Below are 24073 nucleotides of genomic sequence, written 5' to 3'. Positions count from 1 at the left end.
TCACAGTACATCTAACAACTGTTTTATTAAAATTGAAATTAAACTTCAACCATATTTTCTAGTGTTGCACATTAAAATAACTGACAAATACAAAATGTGGGTAACAAAATAACTGATAAAAACCTTGTGCTTTGCAGTTACTTAACGCAAGGATTCTTGAAGGGTTCAGGAGTAGATTGACTTGTCTGCAAGCCTGCATGCTCTGAACACAAAAACACAAACGTAATTATTTGAAAACTGGTCTTTCAACCATATCAGTCTTCCCTAAACTAATATTTTGTTTCTTTACACATTCACATGCTCTTGAAGATCAATGGTTTTCAGCACTTCTGCAATTGACGATCTGCTCTTTCAGAGCTTCCAAAGATGGCTTCTCTTTTCAGTTGCACATGCCAGTCCGCTCACACAATTATCTGTAGAATTCAAGTATATATGTCAGACCCACAATATGGCTGCAGAGATAAACGTAGAAAATTGACAAGTCTGAAAATAGTCACTTGACAATAGTAGGATTTAGCAGTTCAGTTTTAAATGCTCTAAAAAAGATATTTAAATCTATTTATGAATATTTAGGGACAATGACATCCCATGGAAGAATTGAACAGATGGCTACATCATTTCCTCTTTAGTAAACAAAACCAGACAAGTCTTCAAAAGTATCTTGCTCACCAAGGGTGCAGTTTTTAGAAATGCCTACAAGATGTTGCTTGCATCTGAAAAATACTGTGTATTCTGTGTAGTTATTTGCACATCCTGTAACCAGCTTTAATTTTTACACCAACTAAAAGTAAGTTGTAGCATTGCTTTCAGAAACAATTACTGTCATAAGCAGCTAACACTTGGCTCATGAGTAAAAATTCCATAAAATCTTTAACACACAAAGAATCTTTTAACACACAAGCCTGTATGCAGGTTTGTAGCCTTACACCATCCTTAGCAGTAAGTTCCACTGAAATTTGTTCCCAAATATGTTTAGCTAGCATTAGAAATTTATTAGCACTATTCAGAAGGAAGATGTTTGCCAGGTTGAACTGTATGCAACACTAGGAAAAATGTCTTGCAGTTTGCAAGCATTCATCCTCTGCTACAAAATCCAGACACTCTGTGTAAAAGTACCCAAGAAAACTGCCAAATTTGGTTCAAACTCCAACACTAACCCTCATACTTTCCCTAACCTAATGCTTTCCCCATGAGAGAATCAAGAATCAATATTTATTTCAATCAAATATCAAATGAGTTAAAAACAAACCAACTGGATTACGACTGTGCCAATTGTTGTATTTTTACTGCTGCTACAGAGGGTTTAGGTACTGTGCAAGTTATGATTTGATTTGTATCAGAGAGCAATCATTTGGTATAGAACCCCTCCTATCTGTCTGGGTACCTCTGCAATAGAGGGAAAATATATCTTGTGTGGGAATCCTTGTAAAAGGGGAAGTGTAACAGGACATGAAAGAGTTTTCCTGCATATTCCAGGAACGTAATTTTCCCAGGGTTTTCTTTTCATAGTCTGGGCGAGGTCTGGAATATGTTTCTTTATTTCGTGGGTTGGTCTGGGAGTCACATGTGTCTGGCCCAAGCAGCTTTCTATTAGAGATTACGGTTTCAAGTTATTTTAGGTACTTACCTATTTTTCAGATAAATCACGGATTTTTGTCTGGTTTAGGTGTATATTTCTTCTTCAGAAGCGATGATGTAATTTGTACAATAGTGCTAAGGGATAAGCCACTCAGTAAACCTTTTGTTTCTTTCATTTCCACCAAAGCATCCAAAATACTGTTTCTAAAGAAAATCAAGGAAAAATGAGAGCCTCCAAGACAAGCCTGCTAAACACATTTCTCTGAATGCCATCTTGGAACATTCAACTCACCTACTAGTTTCTGGATGTAGCTCTTCCAACTTCTTTACCACTTTGCGGAAACTTCTCAAGTTTAATGAGTTTGGAGGTATATAGATAGTGGATGGATTTGGAGTAAATTGTATTGAGTCCAATGGCAAGAGACCCTCTGCAATCTCCTATGTAAATATTATACAGACAACTTAGAGCAAGCAAAACTTCTAATTCAACAAGATGGTTACTCAACTATCATCAATCTATGAATAGCACTACAAGTGCAGAATTTCAGACAGACACGGAATGGGAGCCCCTGTTCTTACAGGACCTCAAATGCAGAGACCTTTCATGGATATTTAAGCCACTGAAAAGGAACACATATCTTAGGGCTCTTTTGATGCTGCACTCCCTACTACTTAACCAGGTTTTAAGAACACAGGATCTGAAACCAACTTAGCCACAGTTTCAAATGCTGAGTTAAGTAGAAATCCTGTTTAATCCTCAAATGTGATCAATGCTGGTGCCAAACAAAGTTAACCCTTGGTTAGATCCAGTTGGACAAAGGGGGTCTGCACTTCAGTTAAGAGGAGCATATAATTCCACAGCTTGCTCACTATCACTTAGACGTGGTAATCAGAGGTATTATGCCCATACTGAATCTTACAAAGGAGGCTGTGTGCTTGATGCTTTAAATGGCATTTTAATAAAATCCTATAAACCAGGGCTTCTCAGATTTGAAACTGTGACCTCCAGATATAAAGCTATGTGATCCCCTAATGTTTAAAGCTGCTGTCTGATATCCTACTTATGTGTAGAGCAAACACATATTGCTGAGGGTCAAGCAATCCATTTTCAGTCTAGCAGAGCATTCCTTAAGTACTCTTAGAGAGCAGGCAAGGAAGCAGTCCTCACAATCACATAAGGCGGCTACCCTGTTCTGGGGAGAGGAAGCCCAAAAGCTCTTACTGCCCCGAAGATAATCACAGCCAGGTCTCTGCATGGGCAGATTACTGGTACAGACAACTGGTGGCTCTCCTGCCATCCACCCGCGCCTGGCAGCTCCGGGGGTTGGGTGAAGGGAAGTGCCACCATGCGATACCTCACACACACCCCGGAGCCCCAGTAATGCGAGTGCATTTGGAGCCCCCCTCCCCATGTCCACCATGGCTGCAAGCAGCTGCAGCAGACACACGATCATTTAACCTGGTTTGGGGGCACACACTTGTGCCTCAAACCTGGGTTAAGCAGCAGGTTCTGTAAGTGGGCTTGCCACCAGGAACCACACGGCTCCCATAAGTGCACATGAGCACCAAGAACTGGGCTGGGCTCCCTTAACCCAGTTCCTGCTGCTCATGAAACTAGCTTCAAGCTCTGGAAAGTATTTGCACTATTGCACTAGAGTGGAAGAGTACCCACGCTTTGGAAGCATGGCAGACCAATGCTGAGGCTAGTGTTTCATTGATGTTAGGAGTGTGCATAATGTTAGTCAGGATGTCAGCCATTGGTTTGATTCGGTAGAGGCAAAAAAAGCACATTTAAATTTTGCATGAGGATGAGCTTGCTTGCACTTACTTAGTTTTTCAAAGCTCTTGGCTTTGTGTTTGAGACTGCCAATCTAATTTTAGGCTTTGCTCATTATAGCAGCAACTGCTGAAAACACTGATTCGCACAAGTAGGAATCAAGCAAAGGAAGTCAGTATTTTCATGGCTTTTTCACTTAATGCTTTGTATTCTGCTTGCACACTAATCTAAAATTCAGGAAGAGAGAGAGTCAAAAATGTGAAGTGAAGAACTGCTCAGAGTTCCCCAAGGCATGAGGACAGGAGCTGAAAATCACCCAGCTTCTCCACTGCTCACAAAGCCAAGGACAGGCATAGCAATGGCACTTCTTTGGACACTTGCTAGAGAAGAGGGAGCTCTCCCCTGTCCAGGCAGCCAAAGAAGCATCCCTGTTGCGCCTGCTCTTGGCTTTGTGAGCAGCAAAGCCAAGCAGTTTCTGTCTGCCTCCCATCGTCCATGACCGTCTCCACACCTTGGACATATTATGTAAGGTCTTTGTCATCCCGACAACTCTCGGCTGAGTGGCTGAGTGCCTGCTATAAACAATAAATGCAAGTTACCTCTTGGTCAATCTGAAGGAGTGCATTTTTGGATGAAGTTTTAGAAGATTCAAGGCCAGGGTTGGATACTTTTGAAGGGGCCAAAGAACAGTGGGGCTGTCTTAATGAGGCAGAGGCAGGCTGAGGAACACTTGCAGAAGCCAAAGGAGATAGAGATGACTTTATAGAACCTTTGGTTACATCTGGTCCTTTCAAAGTAGAAACCGGAGCACCAGCACCCAATGCAGAAGTAGTTGAGACAGAAACAGGTGCTTTCAAAGTCACATTATGATTCTTCTTATATTCAGTAGGCTTTTCAGAACTGTAACATGGTCTTTGGGTCTTATGATCTTGTTTTACCGATCTCCAATAATCTGGGACTCCACTTTCTCTTACAGTCTCCACAAGCTGAACTTTCACTGCTTTTCCCTTTATTTCTCTCCCATTCATTTCTTTCACTGCCAACACTGCATCAGTGGCTGCTTTAAAACCAAGGGTTGCAAACCTAAAATTCATACGTGCCAGAATTAAGAAAAACACTATCACGTACAACAGAGCATTAGTAATTTAAATATAGAAAATGTATGTCCAACATGATTCTTCCACTTAGGAAAATAGTTTTTCTTACAGGTAAAACTTGTTTATCTATAACTTATTATCTATGAGTGGTCCTTGTACATCCATGTAGTATTGTGAGCAGCACCTGTGCAGCTGATGCTTTGGAAAACTTCAAGCTTTAGACAGTTCAAGGCCAACATCATGTGTCTAGTGTTACCATTAGAAAAGCGCCATTTAGCGAGTTATAGCCTCAGTTATACCACTATGACCACTAATAGTTATACAGTCATTCCAGAAAAAGGATCCGTGAAGTTGCCTATGTATATGGGCTTCCTAAGTATATAACATAGGAAGCTGGCATATACTGAGTCAGATCCTTTGTCCGTCTAGCTCAGTATTATCTACTCAGACTGGCAGTGGCTTCTCCAAGGCTGAAAGTAGAGATCTCTCTCAGCCCTATCCTGGAGATGCCAGGGAGGGAACCTGGAACCTAGATGCTCTTCCCAGAACAGCTCCATTCCCCAAGGGGAACATCCCACAACGCCCACATATCCAGTCTCCCATTCACATGCAACTATGTGAATAACCCGTTAACTTGGCAAAGAGGCACCTTTTAATGTGGTGATTTTATTTATTTAGCAGGGGGAGAGAAACTGGCCCTATCCACCCCCAGCACAGTACCTCCAGTGACTTCTGCTGGTGTCTATCTTATGTTTCTTTTAAGATTGTGATACCTTTGGGGACAGGGAGCCATCTTATTTATTATTTTTCTGTGTAAACCGCCCTGAGCAGCCATTTTTGGAAGGGCGGTAGAGAATTCAAACCAACAAGAACAAGAACCACCACCAGGGCAGACCTGCCCAGCCAAGGGGACAAGTCATGCCTGCTACCACAAGACCAGCTCTCCTCCCATTCGACATTTAATGGCCCATCCTTCCACTCTTCTTTGTCACCCAGAAATACACCTCTTACCCCTTGGTGGACCATGGAATGAGAGAAACCTCTTGCAACTGCACCAGAGAGAGCAATTTCACTTAGCTGACAGATGGATTTCTTCAGAAACAGAAGCAATAAAATAGCCCTGACATTTATGGACTAATCCCAGAATTCCCAGGTAGTGCAATTCTCCCTATCCCTCACATTGTCTGTGCTTACTTGCTTGTTGGAGGGGAACCTTTTGTCCCCAGGGGATCTAATGGATACCAAGAAGCAGAGTGCAATTTGCAGTTTTTGCCCAAAGGGAGGATTTATTTCAGTTGAAGATGCCATCAGATAGGGACCACAGAGAGTCGGTGTGTTGCTTTGTGCAATTAAGCCATCTTCAGAATTTGTTTATAAATTGAGAAAAGAAACGTTACACTAAAAGTAATTAAATGGGTCAGAATGTAAATAATTGAGAAAGCTAAGTGAGAATGAGAGCAAGTAACACCTACAATGGGGTGGGTACGAGAGTCATGTGAATGCACGAGGACCACTCAAAGAATCAGTTACATGTAAGCAACCTTTTTGTCTTTTTTGTGGCCGTCTGTGCATTCACACTATTGGAAGATTAGCTGGTATACCCATATGATAGAGAGGCAGGCAATCACAGCAGTAGGGGTGTGCAATTCGGGTTTTCGGGTGATTCGGCTCGGACCCGAACCGAATCACCCCTGTTCTGTTTTGTGCCCGAATCTGGGTCACCCGAATCTCCCTTGATTCGGTTCAGATTCGGATTTAATCCGAATCCGAATCGATTCGGGGGGGGGTAAAAGGGGCCCAGGGTCAAAATTTTGGGGTGGGGTGGTAGTGCCCAATGGGTAGAGTCTACCACCCCAATTTCAGGGGGATTGGGCAAAGTCCTGATTTTTGGTGAATTTTTTAAGTTTTAGTGACTTTGGGGCAGTTCGGGGGCATAGCATGGGATCTGGGCAAAAGGGGTGGGGTGGTAGTGCCTAATGGGTGGAGGCTACCACCCCAATTTCAGGGGGTTTGGACAAAGGGGTGATTTTTTGAGAATTTTTGAAGTTTTAGTGACTTTGGGGCAGTTTGGGGGCAGAAAGTGGATCTGCCCCAAAAGAGTGGGGTGGGGTGGTAGTGCCTAATGGGTGGAGGCTACCACCCCAATTTCAGGGGGATTGGGCAGAGGGCTGATTTTTTGGGAATATTTGAAGTTTGGGTGTCTTTGGGGCAGAAAGTGGATCTGCCCCAAAGGAGTGGGGTGGGGTGGGCTGGTAGATAGTGCCTAATGGGTGGAGGCTACCACCCATCCCCAATTTAAGAGTGATTGGGCAGAGGGGTGAATTTTGGTGAATTTATTTTTATGAGGTTTGTCTTCATAAGGTGAAGTGTGCTAAATTGATTACTTCCTCATATTATTCATAGTAATAGAGAGTGTGAAAAAGTGAAAGTGGGGTCATGAGAGTTGTCTAATTGAAAAAAATCTCATTTGCTATGATAGAATGAGAATTCACACCTCAGAAAAAACTTCTGAGGTGTGAATTCTCATTGTATCATAGCAAATGAGATTTTTTTTCAATTAGACAACTCTCATGACCCCACTTTCACTTTTTCACACTCTCTATTACTATGAATAATATGAGGAAGTAATCAATTTAGCACACTTCACCTTATGAAGACAAACCTCATAAAAATAAATTCACCAAAATTCACCCCTCTGCCCAATCACTCTTAAATTGGGGATGGGTGGTAGCCTCCACCCATTAGGCACTATCTACCAGCCCAGCCCACCCCACTCCTTTGGGGCAGATCCACTTTCTGTCCCCAATCTGCCCCAAAGACACCCAAACTTCAAAAATTCTCAAAAAATCACCCCTTTGTCCAAACCCCCTGAAATTGGGGTGGTAGCCTCCACCCATTAGGCACTACCACCCCACCCCACTATTCTGCCCCAGGCCCCACTTTCTACCCCCAAACTGCCCCAAAGACATGAAAATTTCAGAAATTCCCCAAAAATCAGCCCTTTGCCCAATCCCCCTGAAATTGGGGTGGTAGCCCATTAGGCACTACCACCCCACCCCACTCCTTTTGCCCAGATCCCATGCTATGCCCCCGAACTGCCCCAAAGTCACTAAAACTTCAAAAAATCACCAAAAATCAACCATGAACCGAATCACCCGAATTTTTTGGGTCCAAAATTCGGGTGATTTGGCTCGTGCCCAAAAAATATCGGGGGACATCGAGGGTGATTCGGTTCAGCCCCGAATCACCCGAAATTGTTCATTTCGGGCACAGATCGTTCTGTGCCCGAAATTTTTTGCACATCCCTACACAGCAGTACCGGTTTCAGAACCCCTCTCCCAAAAGATGCTGCTGCCACAGATTTAACATCAACTGCATAATATCATGAATCGCAACTCTGATGACCAAGTGGGCACACAGATATCCTGTATGGGAACTCCTGCCAAATTGGTGGCCGAGGACCCTACTGCTTTCATATAATGTGCTTTAATATTCAATGGAGTTTGGATCTGTGCCAACATGTTGAGATGATTGTACTGTCAACCCAGTGTGAGAGTTCCCAACTAGAAGTTATCTTACCCTTAATCTTCCCTGAGTATGGGAACAATTAATTTTCTGTTCTGAAGTCTCTAATTCTGTCTACAGGTGAAACTCGGAAAATTAGAATATCGTGCAAAAGTCCATTAATTTCAGTAATGCAAATTAAAAGGTGAAACTGATATATGAGACAGACATATTACATGCAAAGCGAGATAAGTCAAGCCTTAATTTGTTATAATTGTGATGATCATGGCGTACAGCTCATGAAAACCCCAAATCCACAATCTCAGAAAATTAGAATATTACATGGAACCAAGAAGACAAGGATTGAAGAATAGAACAATATCGGACCTCTGAAAAGTATAAGCATGCATATGTATTCAGTACTTGCGGCGTGGCATGGATGCTATCAGCCTGTGGCACTGATGAGGTATTATGGAAGACCAGGATGCTTCATTAGCGGCCTTCAGCAATTCTGCATTGTTTGGTCTCATGTCTCTCATCCTTCTCTCGGCAATGCCCCATAGATTCTCTATGGGGTCAGGTCAGGCGAGTTTGCTGGCCAATCAAGCACAGTACACGGTATACTTTTCAGAGGTCCGATATTGTTCTATTCTTCAATCCTTGTCTTCTTGGTTCCATGTAATATTCTAATTTTCTGAGATTGTGGATTTGGGGTTTTCACGAGCTGTACACCATGATCATCACAATTATAACAAATTAAGGCTTGACTTATCTCGCTTTGCATGTAATATGTCTGTCTCATATATCAGTTTCACCTTTTAATTTGCATTACTGAAATTAATGGACTTTTGCACGATATTCTAATTTTCCGAGTTTCACCTGTAGATTGAAAGATAATTCTCTCCAAACCATCGAGGAGTTGAGATGTTTATCAGCGTCTTGATTCTGGATTGGGGAAAATGTATATTATTCTGATGTTTTTGGACTGAACGAAGTATCTGGTGGCAAAATCTTATCTTTGTGAATCAGACCTGCACAAAGTGCTATACTGTTTGACTGAACTGAAGAGTCAGAGTTCACTGAATCTTCTTGCCAATATTATAGCTACCCAAAACAAGGTTTTTTAAAGTTTTATAAACAAAAACATCTTTTTAAAAATTTATAACATACAGTAGCCATTACTTCAAATGGTTTAGACATTTGGATCCAACTCCAAGCTGGCACTGGATTGCTCACCAGTGGGGAAAGTTTAACTTCTATTAAAATCTTTTAGCTAAGGTATGTGGGGAAAAATGAATAAGTCAGTAGATGGGTGTATTGCAAATATGGCTGTAAGGTGTACTTTGATTGGTTACACCTGATGCCTTTAAAGATTTAAAGTATAATAGAATCCAATACACTGAAGCAGATTTGGTGGTGGTGGTGGGACTATCTTCCACATAAAACATGAAGCATTCCCATTTCCTTATATATGACTTCCTTTCAGATGGTTTCCCAGCATTCAGTAAGATGTTTGACAGCAGACTACAATGCTCAGGGCTAAATCTTCCAAGCTGTCATCTTGAGTTGATGTCATGATGAAGTATTTTGCTCCTGTTCTTTTTTGCTCCAGAAGAAACCTCAGAAGTGTGATGAACTGTCCCTGAGCTAGGCTTAGAAGACCAGGAAGCCACCATTGTCCCAGCCATTGATAAAGGTCACATTTTTTGTTGAATTCAGAGAAAAAAGATCCACTGATGGGAACTCTCACTTCCTGAATATTGGACAAAGATGGGACAATGGCACACTCCACCTGTGAGTTTGAAGCATGTCCCTATATCTGCTCAGAAAATCGACTTTAATATTGTCCACACCTTGGAAGTGTATTGCTGTAGAAGTGAAATTGTGAGGACACAGACATAAGATGGTGATGGATCAGCTTCATTTCAAGTTGTTAAGAAGCATAGACTTAAAATCTTTAAAGCCGAGCATTATCTGAGAGAGTTGCTGGCTGCAATGGGGAGGAAATGAAATAGGATGAGCCATTCCTCATTAAAAGCACCAAAACAGACACTGACCAATGACCTCCTACTTTTAAAAAGAGACGGCGAGTGACTTGGCTACTAAAACCTCTCCCAATAGATATGAGATGTTAGAACAGGAAGATCAAAGCCTGGCTGATCAGTTAATTAATGAGGTTGGGATGACGAAGAGCAATAGAGATCTGGTCTCCACTACCAAGGTTTGTCAGACAGAGCAATTACTCTGTTAGGAGACCAAACTCAGGAGCCTCAACATGGCTCCTTCACAGGCCACTTAGCCCAATATACTTTTCTTACAGCAAACACAGTTTTGTCAATTTCTGAACAATTATCAAATATTTCTAATAAACTGGACCTCATTAATACTGTGCTTGACTCATTTATACAGAAACAACTGGGGTTTTCTCTGGCTAAAAGCAAAAATGTCAGAGTCACAGAACTAGGAAAAGCAGCAGTACAGCCCTTTGGAACAGAGCCAGCAACTCCAAGAAGGTAATGCCTCAGAGTTGAGAACAGAGCTCTGGCTAAGCAATTCCAACAGAGAAATTGTATCACACTGCAAATTGCTTTCTCAGAGATTAACAGGGGACGATGGCATTCAAGGAAAATATCATACATTCACTGAGCCAGATTTTAATAAGATGGGATCAGTCATCTATAGACCTGTTGAACTGGGAGACACTCCCAAATATATCTCTGGGAATGCATCTCCTATATTAACCTTTGACCAAGCTCCAATTCCTTCAATTTTATTGAAAATGGAAAGATTTCCTGTTCTGCCATATAAAACATCACCAATTTATAAAGAAGTGAAGGTCTGCCAAAAACGAAAGGCAGTTCCTGGGCAGAATGACCTTGCGCTACAGAAGTCTACTGGAAGGATTCCAGTCTTCAGTTTTATCTGGACCGATAAACAAGCCAGCCACAAAACCACACATCAACAACGAGCCTTTAAAACAAAGTACTGTTAACTCTCTCAAGACTACTCTACAAAAGGAAGAAGAAACAATTTCTTCAAGTTTAAATAATCTCAATTGCATTTTTTGAATGGCTGAAACGCTTAATCTCCTTCCTGAGAAAGAGACATTGTCAAAGAAGGAATATAAAGAACATGGAAAATAAGAGAAGATACGCAACCAGGTAGTTATTTTTTTTTTTACATAATACAGCAGAAGACAGTAAGTCCACTTCAGATAAATAAATAACACAAAAGCAAGGCAGCTCAAAAAACTGAATCGAATAAAAATTTAATGGATTTTGAAATTTTGCATCCAGTGGAAATGTGTAAAGATACATCTTCTCCTTCATAGGGCAACCTCCTGAAAATACTAGACACTGACAGTATTGAGGCAGAAGCTTCTATGGTGTTGCACCATTCACCAGAGTTAACTGGGAAAGTTCAGAATATGAATCCATCTTCAAAACCAGCCAAGAGCTTAATTGTATCTACCAACTTATCTACTCCTTCTGAGGTGGATGCAGGTTCATCTTCATCAATAACATGTTTGTCTAATTCTAATCCGGAACTCAATCTGTCCATAACAGAAGCAGCCCAGCAGGAAGATATCAAAGGGCGACATCCATTGCCAGAATTGACAAACACTGCAAAAGGAGGCCAGGTTCAGAGCCCTCCTATAACATTAGGGGTATGGGCAAGACAATTAAAATGAAGGAGTGTATTGAATTTTCTCTAAGGATTGCATTTAACAATCACTTTGCTGCAGGAAACTCGCAGCTGGGGAAACAAGACAAGACAAGACACTTGTAACCACCCTTTAATAGGGCAAAAATTTGTTTCTATTGATTTATCTAGAGCCAGGGGAGTAGCCATCATACCAGCAAGCTCTTCAAGTTACATGTTAAAATTAAGAAAGATCCAAAGGGGTGGTTCATTTTTATTATTTAGACCTATTGCCTTGCTCAATCAAGATCCTTACATCCTGCTTAGCAAAAGACTAAATTTCATAGCCCAGTGCTGATCCCTATCCTGGGAAAGGAGAGCGTTTTCTCTCAAAACAGCCAAAATCAATTGCGTTGTAGTCAATAAATTAAACTTTGATTTTTTCCCACCTCAAAGCATATCCAATTAGTTGAAGTTGAACAATATGAAGCTGTTGGAGCGGAGTCCTGCCCCTTGAGGTAAGAAATCAATTATATGTTTGCATCTTAGATAGGCAACCACTACAGCCATACATTTGGTGAAGATGCTTGGCGCCATGGACAGATAACAAGAAAGGACTTTGTATTGATTCACCTCTTTGCCTACAGTGAAATGCAGGAACTTTCTCTGTCATTGTCTTATACTGATATGGAAGTATTTTATAAGTGATTGTAGAATTCCCTGCCCTGAAATCATTCTGAAGTTCCTGGTCAAGACAGTCATCAAGCCACTTGAGGCCTAAAATTGGTTTGATCTTTCCATCCTCATTGGTACCTGAAAGTACTTCAAGTAAGTTATTTTGCCCAGATGTTGACAAACCTGGAACAGATTCCATAGCATCTTTTTTCAAAAGAACCTTGACTTCAACAAGAGCTGGGATTGGTTGTGAGAATTTTCTAACACTTCCACCCATACTGGGTATAATTTCTATGATATACCTGAGTTTTACAATAGCAAGGCATCTTGCTGTTATGAAGAATTTTGTGGAGGGAGGGAGCAGGCAATATTAGACACTCTTGGATATGATTAGGGATGTGCATTAACAGAAGTTTGTGCACATCCTTAGAGATGTGGTCATATGATCTGAAGGATCTTCCAAAACTTATGAGTCAGAGATGCTTGCTATTGTCAGCAGATTTAGAGCAACAGAAAGCCTGAGTTTCTGCATGTAGAGCTGTCCCTGCTGCTTCATGTCCTTTCCGTCTCTCTCATTTCAGGACACTGCTTATTAAAGTCTTTTGAAATAAGCATTATGTGGATCAATATTGATATAGAGCTTATAACTGTTGCCAAGAGAATAGGCCAATTTTTTTTGCTGTAAATATAGATTTTAGTTTATCTAGTGTTTTATCAATCTGTGCATTGAACAAACTCTCACCCTCAATAAGGACAAATCTTCGCTTTCATATCCTAAAAGGGTAGAAGTCCATAACCAGCTATTACATCTCAAGGTGATAGCTCCAACAAATTTCAGATTCACAAACTACTAAATGCTTTTTGTGCCAATATGTTGCCTTGTTTAGTCCACAAACTTTTGTAAATAACTTAGAAAATTTCCTTTTTGAGATCTGCAGTAGGAGTTGAATATGTTGTTGCCAACATTCCCACAGACTGCAACAATACCTAGCCATAGACAACATACAACTGGCTATGCAAACTACTAATGACAATGCTAAATAAGAGTGTCAGCCTGTATTATCTAGTTTGATCTTTTCAACCAGTGCAGTGCACTGTGTGGCATTTTAGACAGTGAGTGCTCCACAATCATGGAGTTGTGAGTCTGATCTTTAAAATAAAAATTGCCCAACAACCTGCACTTTGTACATGCTCTCTTAGGTTCCACAACGTTGGCAAGACCAAGGATGGCTTTGGCCAGGCTTACTTCAACACCTGAATTGGTATAGGGAACATAGGCAATGCCACTAATCTAGAAGAAACAGCACACATGAATTCAAACTGTACTCTTAATACAAGAAGACTGACTTGCAGACCCAATGGTTTTGCCATTTCCAATATATGGAGATTGTTCTTTAGCTCTTCAGCAAGTGGCACCGATTTTTGAGATAAATCATCAAAACCCTTTGTGGTTTTGTACTATCTGTGACAATAGAATGTTCCTCAGATATATACTGTATGCAGCAACCAATTAGATCCTGACAAATGCAGTTTAAGATTCTTTTCTATAGGGTTTGATGTTGAGTTACTGCTGATGTCCACACTGAAGTAATGGACTCAGATGGTCAAAATTGGAACTGACATTACTGCTGTAAATGAAGCAGTATCTCATGAGCAGCTGTTGGGTGACTTTAACCATTATCTCATTAAATGTATTGAGTAGCGACTTCTTCCTCCTCATCAGTAATCCATATGAAAGCAGATATGATTAGTAGGAGAAATGGCCAAGATAATCCACATCCCCTGCTAAAGAGGAAAAGAATGGCACCCCAGCCGCTTTAAATAACAAACATGCTGAGCGCGCGAGACAGAATGTGGGTGCTGCAAGGAACTATAGCAGTCCCCTTGTGAGGTCCTGCACATACTTATCGATGGCTAATGGACCACACTCACGATCCATATTCATCAAAGATCTTCCACCAAATGGAGGACTATAATGATGAAAATTGTGTCTCGGTCCTTAAAAGCAGACCATCATTTGTTGTAAACTGCCCAGAGATGTGTGTTTGGGGCAGTGAACAAGTATACTGAATAAACCCCCCTGAATCTGTATCTGATGAGTCAATTGACCCAATTCAAACTGGTTTCCAGGCTGGCTATGGGATGGAGACTGCCTTGGTCAACCTGATGGATGATCTCCAACTGGGAATGGACGGAGGAAGTGTGACTCTGTTGGTCCTTTTGGACCTCTCGGCGGCTTTCAATACTATCGACCACAGTATCCTTCTGGAGCATCTGAGAGGGTTGGGAGCGAGAGGCACTGCTCTGCAGTGGTTCCGCTCCTACCTCTCGGGCAGGTTCCAGATGGTATCCCTTGGAGACTGTTCTCCAAAATCTGAACTTTTGTATGGTGTCCATCAGGGCTCCGTATTGTCTCCGATGTTGTTTAACATCTACATGAAACCGCTGGGATCATCAAGAGATTCGGTGTAGGGTGTTATCAGTATGCTGATGACACCCAAATCTAATTCTCCATGTCAGCATCATCGGGAGAGAGCATAACCTCCCTGAATGCCTGTCTGGAGTCAGTAATGGGCTGGATGAAGGATAACAAACTGAGATTGAATCCAGATAAGACAGAGGTACTTAGTGTGTGTGGTTGGAACCAAGGAGACGATTTTGATCTGCCAGTTCTGGATGGGGTCATGCTCCCCCGGAAGGAACAGGTACGCAGTCTGGGGATGCTTCTGGATCCAAGTCTCTCCCTGGTGTCCCAGGCTGAGGCAGTGGCCAGAGGTGCCTTCTATCAGCTTCAGCTGATACGCCAGCTGTGTCCGTTTGAGACATATGACCTCAAAACAGTGGTACATCTGCTGATGTAATCCAGTCTGGATTACTGTAATGCACTCTATGTGGGGCCACCCTTGTACGTAGTCCGGAAACTACAGTTGGTTCAGAATGTGGCAGTCAGGCTGGTCTCTGGGTCATCTAGGAGAGACCATATTACTCCTGTATTGAAGGAATTACCCTGGCTGCTGATATGTTTCTGGACAAAATACAAGGTGTTAGTTATAACCTATAAAGCCCTAAACAGCTTGGGCCCTGGGTATTTAAGAGAATGTCGTCTGAATTTGCCACCAGTTCATCCGGTGGCTACTCAGGGACAGGCCTTCTCCGTTGCTGCCCCGAGGATTTGGAATGCACTCTCTACTGAAATAAGAGCCTCCCCATCTCTGACAATTTTTAAAGTCTTTAAAGACACATCTGTTTACCCAGGCTTTTAACAGATACTGTTTTGATTGTGTTTAATGTTGTTTTAGAATATTGTTTTTAATTTTTTTAAATTGTTGTGTTTTAAATTTCTTGTTTTTGTTTTTAACTCATGTTTTAATGTTGTTTTTATCTTTTTGTAAACCACCCAGAAATGTAAGTTTTGGGCGGTATAAAAATATGTAAAATAAATAAATAATAAATAAATTGAGGGATAGAAAGTGGTCTTCCTGGGGAAGCATGAATAGGTGAGAGTGAAGGCATTTTCAGTATTGGGCATTCCTTGTGGAGGCTGATTAATGAAAACGACCGATAACACCACTGAAGCAGTAGTTGATGCTGAAGCCAAAGTCAATTCTGAAGGAGGCAATTGAGTTGGTATCTTAACTGTCAAAGATGTTGATGAGGTAGAAAAGGCTGATTGTTCTTCAAGTGGTATTTCTGCCATTTTTTGCGGCCATCATTCTTATTTTTGGACACTTGCCCAGAACAGAAGATTGTGTCATCACTCTCAGATCTCCTCTTAGCGGGCTTATGATCATGTGAACCTGAAAGTCCATCCTAAATAGTAGGTGGAACAGAGATGCATCTCAGGATTAGCTGCAAGATGTCCGATGGCAACTGAATGAGACAGGGGAAAGTGGCACTGAAACCAATGGTCTTGACAACAGAGGTAAGGAAGTATTTATCCATGTTGATAAACATTGAAGCAGCTGATGATGTCGAGCAAAGTGCATGTTTATACAATGTAACATGCAGCTGCAACTCTACTTTGAGTTTGTTTGGAAAACTCAAGGCAGATTTTTTTTTTTAATTGATAAATTTATATACTACTTTTAATTAAAAAACAATTTCAAGGCTGTTTACAAAAGTTAAAAACATACAATAAAAATGACAATAAAAATATTAAGCTAAAAATATAAAACCAATCTAATGTAAAATCTATAAAATACAAACATAAAAACTATACGCAAGTAAAACACATAGAAGCAGCAATAAAAACAATCATGTAAAGGCCTGGATAAAAAGCCAAGATTTAACAAGCTTTCTAAAAACTGTGATGGAGTCCAAGGAGCGAATGGCCACTGGGAGAGCATTCCAAAGTCTGGGGGCAGCAACAGAGAAGGCCCTGTCCCGAGTGCACAACAGCCGAGCCTCCCTCATTATCGGCACCTGGAGCAGAGCCCCCCTCAGATGACCTTGTCAAGCAGGCAGCAACTCTTGGGAGCAGGCAGTCACTCAATTACTCTGGGCCCAAACTGTTAAGGGCTTTAAAGGTCAAAACCAGCACCCTGAATTGGACCTGGAAACGAACTGGCAGCCAGTGCAACTCTTTCAGAATGGGTGTGATGTGCTCCCATCAGGCAGCTCCAGATAAAACCCTCGCTGCCGCGTTTTGCACTAGCTGCAGTTTCCAGATATTCTTCAAGGGCAGCCTTCAATAGAGCGTGTTACAGTAATCCAGCTGTGACGTGACTAAGGCATGGGTAACTGTGGCCAGATCTGCCTTCTCGAGAAAGGGTTGGCACACTAGCCGAAGCCGTGCAAGGGCACCCAGGCCACAGCCTCCACCTGAGCTTCCAAAAACAGAGCCGGGTCTAGTAGTACCCCCAAGCTGCTTACTTACAAGGGGAGTTCAACTCCATCCAGAACCAGTAAAATCTCCTCATCCCGACTGGCTCTCCTACTGACCAACAGTACCTCCGTCTTGTCTGGATTCAATTTCAGTTTATTAGCCCACATCCAACCCATCACAGCCTCCAGCCCCCGATTCAGGACATCCACCGTCTCCCTAGGATCAGGTGACAAGGAGAGATAGAGCTGAATGTCATCTGCATAGTGCTGACAACTCAGTCCAAGTCCCCGGATGATCTCTCCCAGCGGTTTCATGTAGCTGGGATGAACAGCAGATCTTACACAAGTTCACTTTATAATCTACCATGACCATCAGTCAACGTTAAAACTTTGCCTTACAGAGACAGTAACATTTAAATGATTTTTAAAGCCCATATGCCTCCAGAAACATACACAGTCTGAAAAGAGCAGGAAAAAATGCTCATAAATTGACAAAGTTGTTCTCACTCAGATCTGATAGAACTCCAAATGAGTGAAGGAATGAAGTTCCCTCTTGCTGCTTGAACGGAACTGATGATCCAATGCTCCAATGGCCCTCCCTAATGGTCATGGCAGACATATGAGGGCAAGGTAAAGCATCTCAAGGAGCTAGCTTATTTAGCAGATTTTTATACCACCCCATATACAAATCTCTGGCCCATTTACAAATTTAAAAGCACAAAACAATTAAACACATTACAGTAAAAGTTTAGAAAATAAATATCAGTAAACTTTAAGACTTCTGAACTAAAAGTCTGATTAAACGAGTGTGTTTTCTCGTGTTTCTTAAAAGCAACCAGAGATGGGGAGGCTCTAAATTTGCTTGGGTTTCTTTTAGTGGTCATCTGTGCAGTCACATATATGGACCTACACCGAGCCAAGTTTTGGAACAGTATAGATCTAACTGGGGAGCTAGTGTGTATCCCCTTTCTTCAAGGGGAAGTAGTCTATGTGCAAGTCTTGAGAGGCAAGGTGAGCACTCTGAAACGCATCAGTTACAGGTAAGCAACTTGTTTCTTTTTTGTTCCAAAGTCCTGGACCTTAGGAGCCTGGTTTGGGTCACCACCAAATCAACCAGTGGCAAATGCAATTGAAACTCCCCTGATGATCTAAATAGATATTATTATTATTATTATTACATTTATATCCTGCTCTTCCTCCAAGGAGCCCAGAGCGGTGTACTACATACTTGAGTTTCTCTTTCACCCTAACCCTGTGAAGTAGGTTAGGCTGAGAGAGAAGTGACTGGCCCAGAGTCACCAAGCAGGTATCATAGCTGAATGGGGATTTGAACTCGGGTCTCCCCGGTCCGAGTCCAGCACTCTAACCACTACACCACGCGGGCTCCAGGTAGCAGTGTTCATGAAAGAGACAGTGCTCTCTTAAATACCTTGAACCCAAGCCACTCAGGGCTTTACAGGTGATAACCATACAAATAATTTGTATTTTACCTGGAAATGTATTGGCAACCAGTGTAGTTTTTTAAAGAAAGGAAATAATGTGGTCTCTTCAGATAACCCTAGACACCAATCTGGCTGCAACCATTCTGCATCAATTGCAGTTTACATTGCAATACCTTTGCACATACTTCAGACTGCATTGCAGTCAATCCTGGATGTTACAAGCATGTGCACCACTGCACATGCAGAGGTCATTTATCTCCAGAAATGATGTAGCTGGCTTATCAGAGTTTAAGAAGTTTCCTATAGCATCAACTGCACAGGTGTAACTCCCAATACAGGCCACACACAAAAATCTACCAACTTCTGCCAAGACGTTTAGGGCACGATCTATCTTCCTGTTCATATAGAGCCCAGCAGAGCCCTCTCCAACCTCAACACTGATTTTTGGCTGGTGCAGCACACCACCACATGTATAGTAATTGCCTACAATGAGAGGGCTGTGTATCTCCTTTATGTAGAGCTAAGTGCAAGTAGTTACTTGCTCTCCACCCTGTGTGCATGAGCCTGCTGAGCAGTGGTTTTCTGGGCTGACAAACCAGAACACAGAGTCCTTCAGGTGTGTGCACCACTGTGTACTTATGCCCATGACCAAGGCCAGCAGGGAACAAAGAAGACCGATTCAGTTGTACCTGTGGACCCCTGGACCTTTCAGTTGGGTGGGAAAGGGGGAGAAGAGAGGGGTGCTGGTTGCCAGATAAGGTAATGAAGGGTTGTCTTTGAGGAATACTTGTAGAATGTTATCTACTTTAAATTTATTAAATGTATTTTTATACTGCTCAATATATTTATCTTTGAGAGGTTTACACATTAAGATCAATTTAAAACAAAACATGTAATTGTTTTAATCATTTGAATTCAATTTAAATGTTAAAACTTGTTAATTTAAAAGGCCTGATTAAAAAGGTACATCTTCAGCCTTTTTTAAAAAACCAGCAGCGATCGGGAGGCTCTGATTTTATTCAGGAGCGCATTCCAGAATCCTGGGGCAGCCCTAGAGAACAGTCTTATTACTGTGTTTGCATCAGGTAGAGTGATGTACCTGTTGCAGAGAGAGTCATGCCAATTAGACACTCCCACTGTGCAGCAGGGAAGCAGATTGCCTAGGGACCAAGAAGCTATTAGTTTGAGTCCCCACTGGTGTTTCCCAGACTGTGTCTAGTAAATTTATATTTGTAATCACCTCTATCGGGCAGCAGTTATACAGGACAGCACTGGAAGCAGATGCTCATTTCAGTGATGGCAAAGGCATCATCTCATACTGCGCAGGAGGAAGGCAATGGTAAACCACTCCTATATTCTATTAAGAAAATATGGCTCTGTGGTCACCAGAAGTAGACACCAACTCAACGGCACAATCTTTACTTTACTCTATAAAGGCTTCTTCTGGCCCATTGCTCAGGCAGACTGACCCAAAAAACAATCCCAGTGCTCCATTCTGCCTGAAATTTCTGATGCTGAACCTCAAGTTGATAAATGGCAAGGCCCAATTCACCCAGGATTTCATTCTGGATGAGTGGAACAACTTGGTGTGTATCACAGAAGTCTGATTGGATAGATGAGAGCGAATGTATATCTCTTGCAGTTCTGCCCAATAGGCTTGTGTGCAGTACCGGCCAAGGCAGGATGGACAGATGGGGGTATAGACTGTGGTCCAGTGAGATAGCATCACCCTCAACAGATGCTCCATCCACCAATCAGCCCACTTTGAGTATTTGTACCTGGCATTGATTTGTGTTGCATGATTGAGATTCTTCTGGTGTACTGCCCATCCCACTGCCTCACTTCTCTACCCAAGCTGGCAGAGGTGGAATCAGATTTGGTATAGAAGACCCCAAGATGTATAGTTCACACAGAGGCTGACTTGTCAGACCCCAGGATTTCAAGGCTGCCATGACAATGGGCTTGTGGAAAGTTATATCTGGCGACACACACATAGCTGGGCATACAATTTGACTTGTTTTGGACAATGATGGGGTTGGTAATGACAGGTGTCTGGTGCAGGTTAGACTTTGGGCAGACCTAGTTTACCTCTGCCAGAGTAGAGGACCGATTGGAACGGTTGCTCTCAGAAGCTTATACATCTAATGTGGGGGGGGGGGGTTCCCCAGGGAGAAAACAGACTGCAACAACCCTGCTTTCTTTTTGGAATGAGAAGATGACCTTGGCAATCTACACCACTCCCAGATGCCTTCTTCAGACCTACTGAAACCAGGAAGCACTGTGGATAAATTTTGGACAATGAAGCAGACAGACAAAAATGCAAATGAAATAAGGAGAACTTGAAGTAGAACCAAAGAGGTCAGAGAGCTGATACTGGGGCCTACTCTGCGGTGAGGGTGGCAGTGAAGAAAGCTTATTTCTCTCATTTCATTCCGCAATTGCAGCCCTACCTGAATAAGGCAGACCTGACATCAGTTACCCATCCTGGATAGGCTACCCATCCTGGATAGGCTACCCATCCTGGATAGGCTACCCATCCTGGATAGGCTACCCATCCTGGATAGGCTACCCATCCTGGATAGGCTACCCATCCTGGATAGGCTACCCATCCTGGATAGGCTACCCATCCTGGATAGGCTACCCATCCTGGATAGGCTACCCATCCTGGATAGGCTACCCATCCTGGATAGGCTACCCATCCTGGATAGGCTACCCATCCTGGATAGGCTACCCATCCTGGATAGGCTACCCATCCTGGATAGGCTACCCATCCTGGATAGGCTACCCATCCTGGATAGGCTACCCATCCTGGATAGGCTACCCATCCTGGATAGGCTACTGTAATGTGCTCTATATGCACCTTTGAAGACTGACCAGAAGCTTCGGAGGGGCCAGAATTCTGCCGCAAGAATGTTCATGGGAGAACAGTAGTATATGAAGTTTTACATGTGTAAAAAGTTTACAATACCATCTACATACCTGTAATTGTTAGAAAACCCAATGGAAGTTTCAGAAATGTTATACTTCTGAAAACGTAACCATAAGTCCACCTGAAATAGGCAAAAATATTTTGACTGTAAAGAAATGATAAAGTATCCAGTGAAATAAATGATTTAAACAAAACACAGCCTCACTTCTGATACTGAAGGACTTAAGCCACCAACATGAACATAATAGAAGTTCTTTGACTCTTCCTTTGTCTGCATTTCTAGAAAGGTAAACAAACCAAACAGAAACTGTAAGTGTCTAACTGAACACACTTCTATTAAAACAAAGAAATGGCATATTTTACAATTATATGTATTGTGCAATTGTCATTTTTATTTTTGTATGCTTGCAATAATGTTTTAAACAAAAACACAAAATAATATCTGTATTAATACAACCACAATACCGATTACAGAAAACACATTCATGTCCCATTAGGCGAGAAAGCAAAGATTCCTTATGAAATTACTCCCACCACAACACTGGGTATCAGTTTTGCAGAACTTTAGGATTAAACAACCAACTTATGATAAATATATCTGACATTTCCTTAAAGGCAGGTTGATTACATGCAATTGGGTTTCTTTTAGTGGTCATCTGTGCAGTCACATGGACCTACACTGAGCCAGGTTTTGGCATATATGGACCTACACTGAGCTAGTGTGTGTCCCCTTTCTTCAAGGGTAAGTAGTCTATGTGCATGCAAGTCTTGAGAGGCAGGGTGAGCACTCTGAAACCTATCAGTTACAGGTAAGCAACTTGTTTCTTTTTTGTGGGTTTTTTGCAGACCCATATATGGGAGATTAGCAAGATGATATACCTGGAAGAGGGTGCTGCTGTCTTGGGGGAGGCTAAGGATGACTACTGTGTCAAATTTTTCATCACCTATGACTGAACATACAGAGAGGAGTGCTTTGCAAGAACAATCAGCAGCAACTATTTATTATTTTTATTTTTACATTTATATCCCACTCTTCCTCCAAGGAGCCCAGAGCGGTATACTACATACTTGAGTTTTTCCTCACATCAACCTGTGAAGTAGGTTAGGCTGAGAGAGAGAAGTGACTGGCCCAGAGTCACCCAGCTAGTATCATGGCTGAATGGGGATTTGAACTTGGGTCTTCTTGGTCCTAGTCCAGCAGTCTAACCACTACACCACACTGGCTCTCAGCTACATGGGAGCCTTACCAAAAAATCCCTACGAAAGGCCAAGGAGAGAGCACCTCCCAACTGAATGAATTTGACATTAAGGAAAGACTGGTGAGCTAGCTCATAACATAAGATGATAGTGGAGATCAACAAGAAAAGTGTTGAGTAGAAAACAGATAACCTTTATTAGGAGCACTGTAACAATCGAGAACTCTCTAGTCCTCCTAGAAGCTGAAAGTTATGTGAAGATGGAAGGCTAGTGCCCAATGAATGGCTAAAGGGAGCCAGCGTGGTGTAGTGGTTAGAGTGCTTGACTAGGACCGGGGAGACCCAAGTTCAAATCCCCATTCAGCCATGATACTAGCTGGGTGACTCTGGGCCAGTCACTTCTCCCTCAGCCTAACCTACTTCACAAGGTTGTTGTGAGGAGAAACTCAAGTATGTAGTACACCGCTCTGGGCTCCTTGGAGGAAGAGCGGGATATAAATGTAAAAATAAAAATAAATAAAATAAAGCGAGCAGGGCACAACCAAGGTCATCCAGAAGGCTTTTTAAAAACCTGCAAGGATGCTGCCCAGGGGAAATCAAACATCTTCAGGAGAAATGCCAGACCAGACCTACTTTTATCCTAGTTAGAAGAGCAGATCACAACACAGGGAACTCAATTCACTGGTATGCTGGAACAGGATGGCTACCAAGCAGTTTCTGCTGAGCAAAAGCTACCAAGTCATGTAAACAAGGAGCTACTGCATGAATTGCAACAGAACCAAGGAAAGGCTGATAATGATAAGGCTGATAATGATAACCAAGGAAAGGCTGATAATGATAAGCTTCAGTTCCATAGGCCCTTAAAGAAGCACATAACCAACTCGTAAAAGATTGGTGGGTGGATGCTCTGAGGATTGATAGCAAGATTTCAGCCATGTGGATTCACAGTGCAAAAAGCCAGCCCAGGTGTCTAAGTGCAAGAGACACAGGATGAAAGAAACCAACCAAGCAGACCAGTTCTGAGTGTGTATGTGCCAAACACACAAACCTAGTCTGTTTCCGGCAACAGGACCTTCTAGTGGCTGCCTTCCTTACACTAAAGGAGGACCTTCCAGAGAGCCAAACAGGTCCCTATAAGAGTTGTGTTCTTTCCACAGTGGGTTTCAGGGTGTGTACATTTTGTGACTTTCATTTTACAGAGAGGAAGTCTGCCTGCAGTAGTAGACAGATTAAGGTGTCCACATTAGTTGAAGGAGACAACAAACATTGCCACTAAGGTGCTATAAAATTAATATTAAATTGATTTAATATTTTAATGTGTTTTAATGGAATTTTTTGTATCAACTTTTGTAAGATGCGTTGGGATAATTTTATTGAAAAGATTTATATAAATCTAACAATAAATAAAA

At 42.0% G+C, this 24073-nt stretch overlaps 1 protein-coding gene across 2 annotated transcripts in view; it reads right to left on the bottom strand.

Moving 5' to 3' along the window:
• The window catches only part of RBM44 (RNA binding motif protein 44), a 49043-nt gene continuing 24970 nt past the window's right edge, over nt 1-24073 (bottom strand). For both annotated transcript variants that reach the window (XM_053283292.1, XM_053283291.1), the window contains 6 exons: nt 21674-21747; nt 21519-21589; nt 3955-4438; nt 1871-2016; nt 1628-1782; nt 1-413 (listed from right to left, as the gene is read on the bottom strand). In XM_053283292.1, the coding sequence (XP_053139267.1) occupies nt 1644-1782; nt 1871-2016; nt 3955-4438; nt 21519-21589; nt 21674-21747 (914 nt within the window). In that variant the 3' untranslated portion in view covers nt 1-413; nt 1628-1643. The remainder of the gene's footprint in view (nt 414-1627; nt 1783-1870; nt 2017-3954; nt 4439-21518; nt 21590-21673; nt 21748-24073) is intronic.

This window comes from Hemicordylus capensis, chromosome 1 (assembly GCF_027244095.1).
Source record: "Hemicordylus capensis ecotype Gifberg chromosome 1, rHemCap1.1.pri, whole genome shotgun sequence".
Lineage (NCBI taxonomy): Eukaryota > Metazoa > Chordata > Lepidosauria > Squamata > Cordylidae > Hemicordylus > Hemicordylus capensis.
This window is presented reverse-complemented; position numbering and strand designations above follow the sequence as displayed.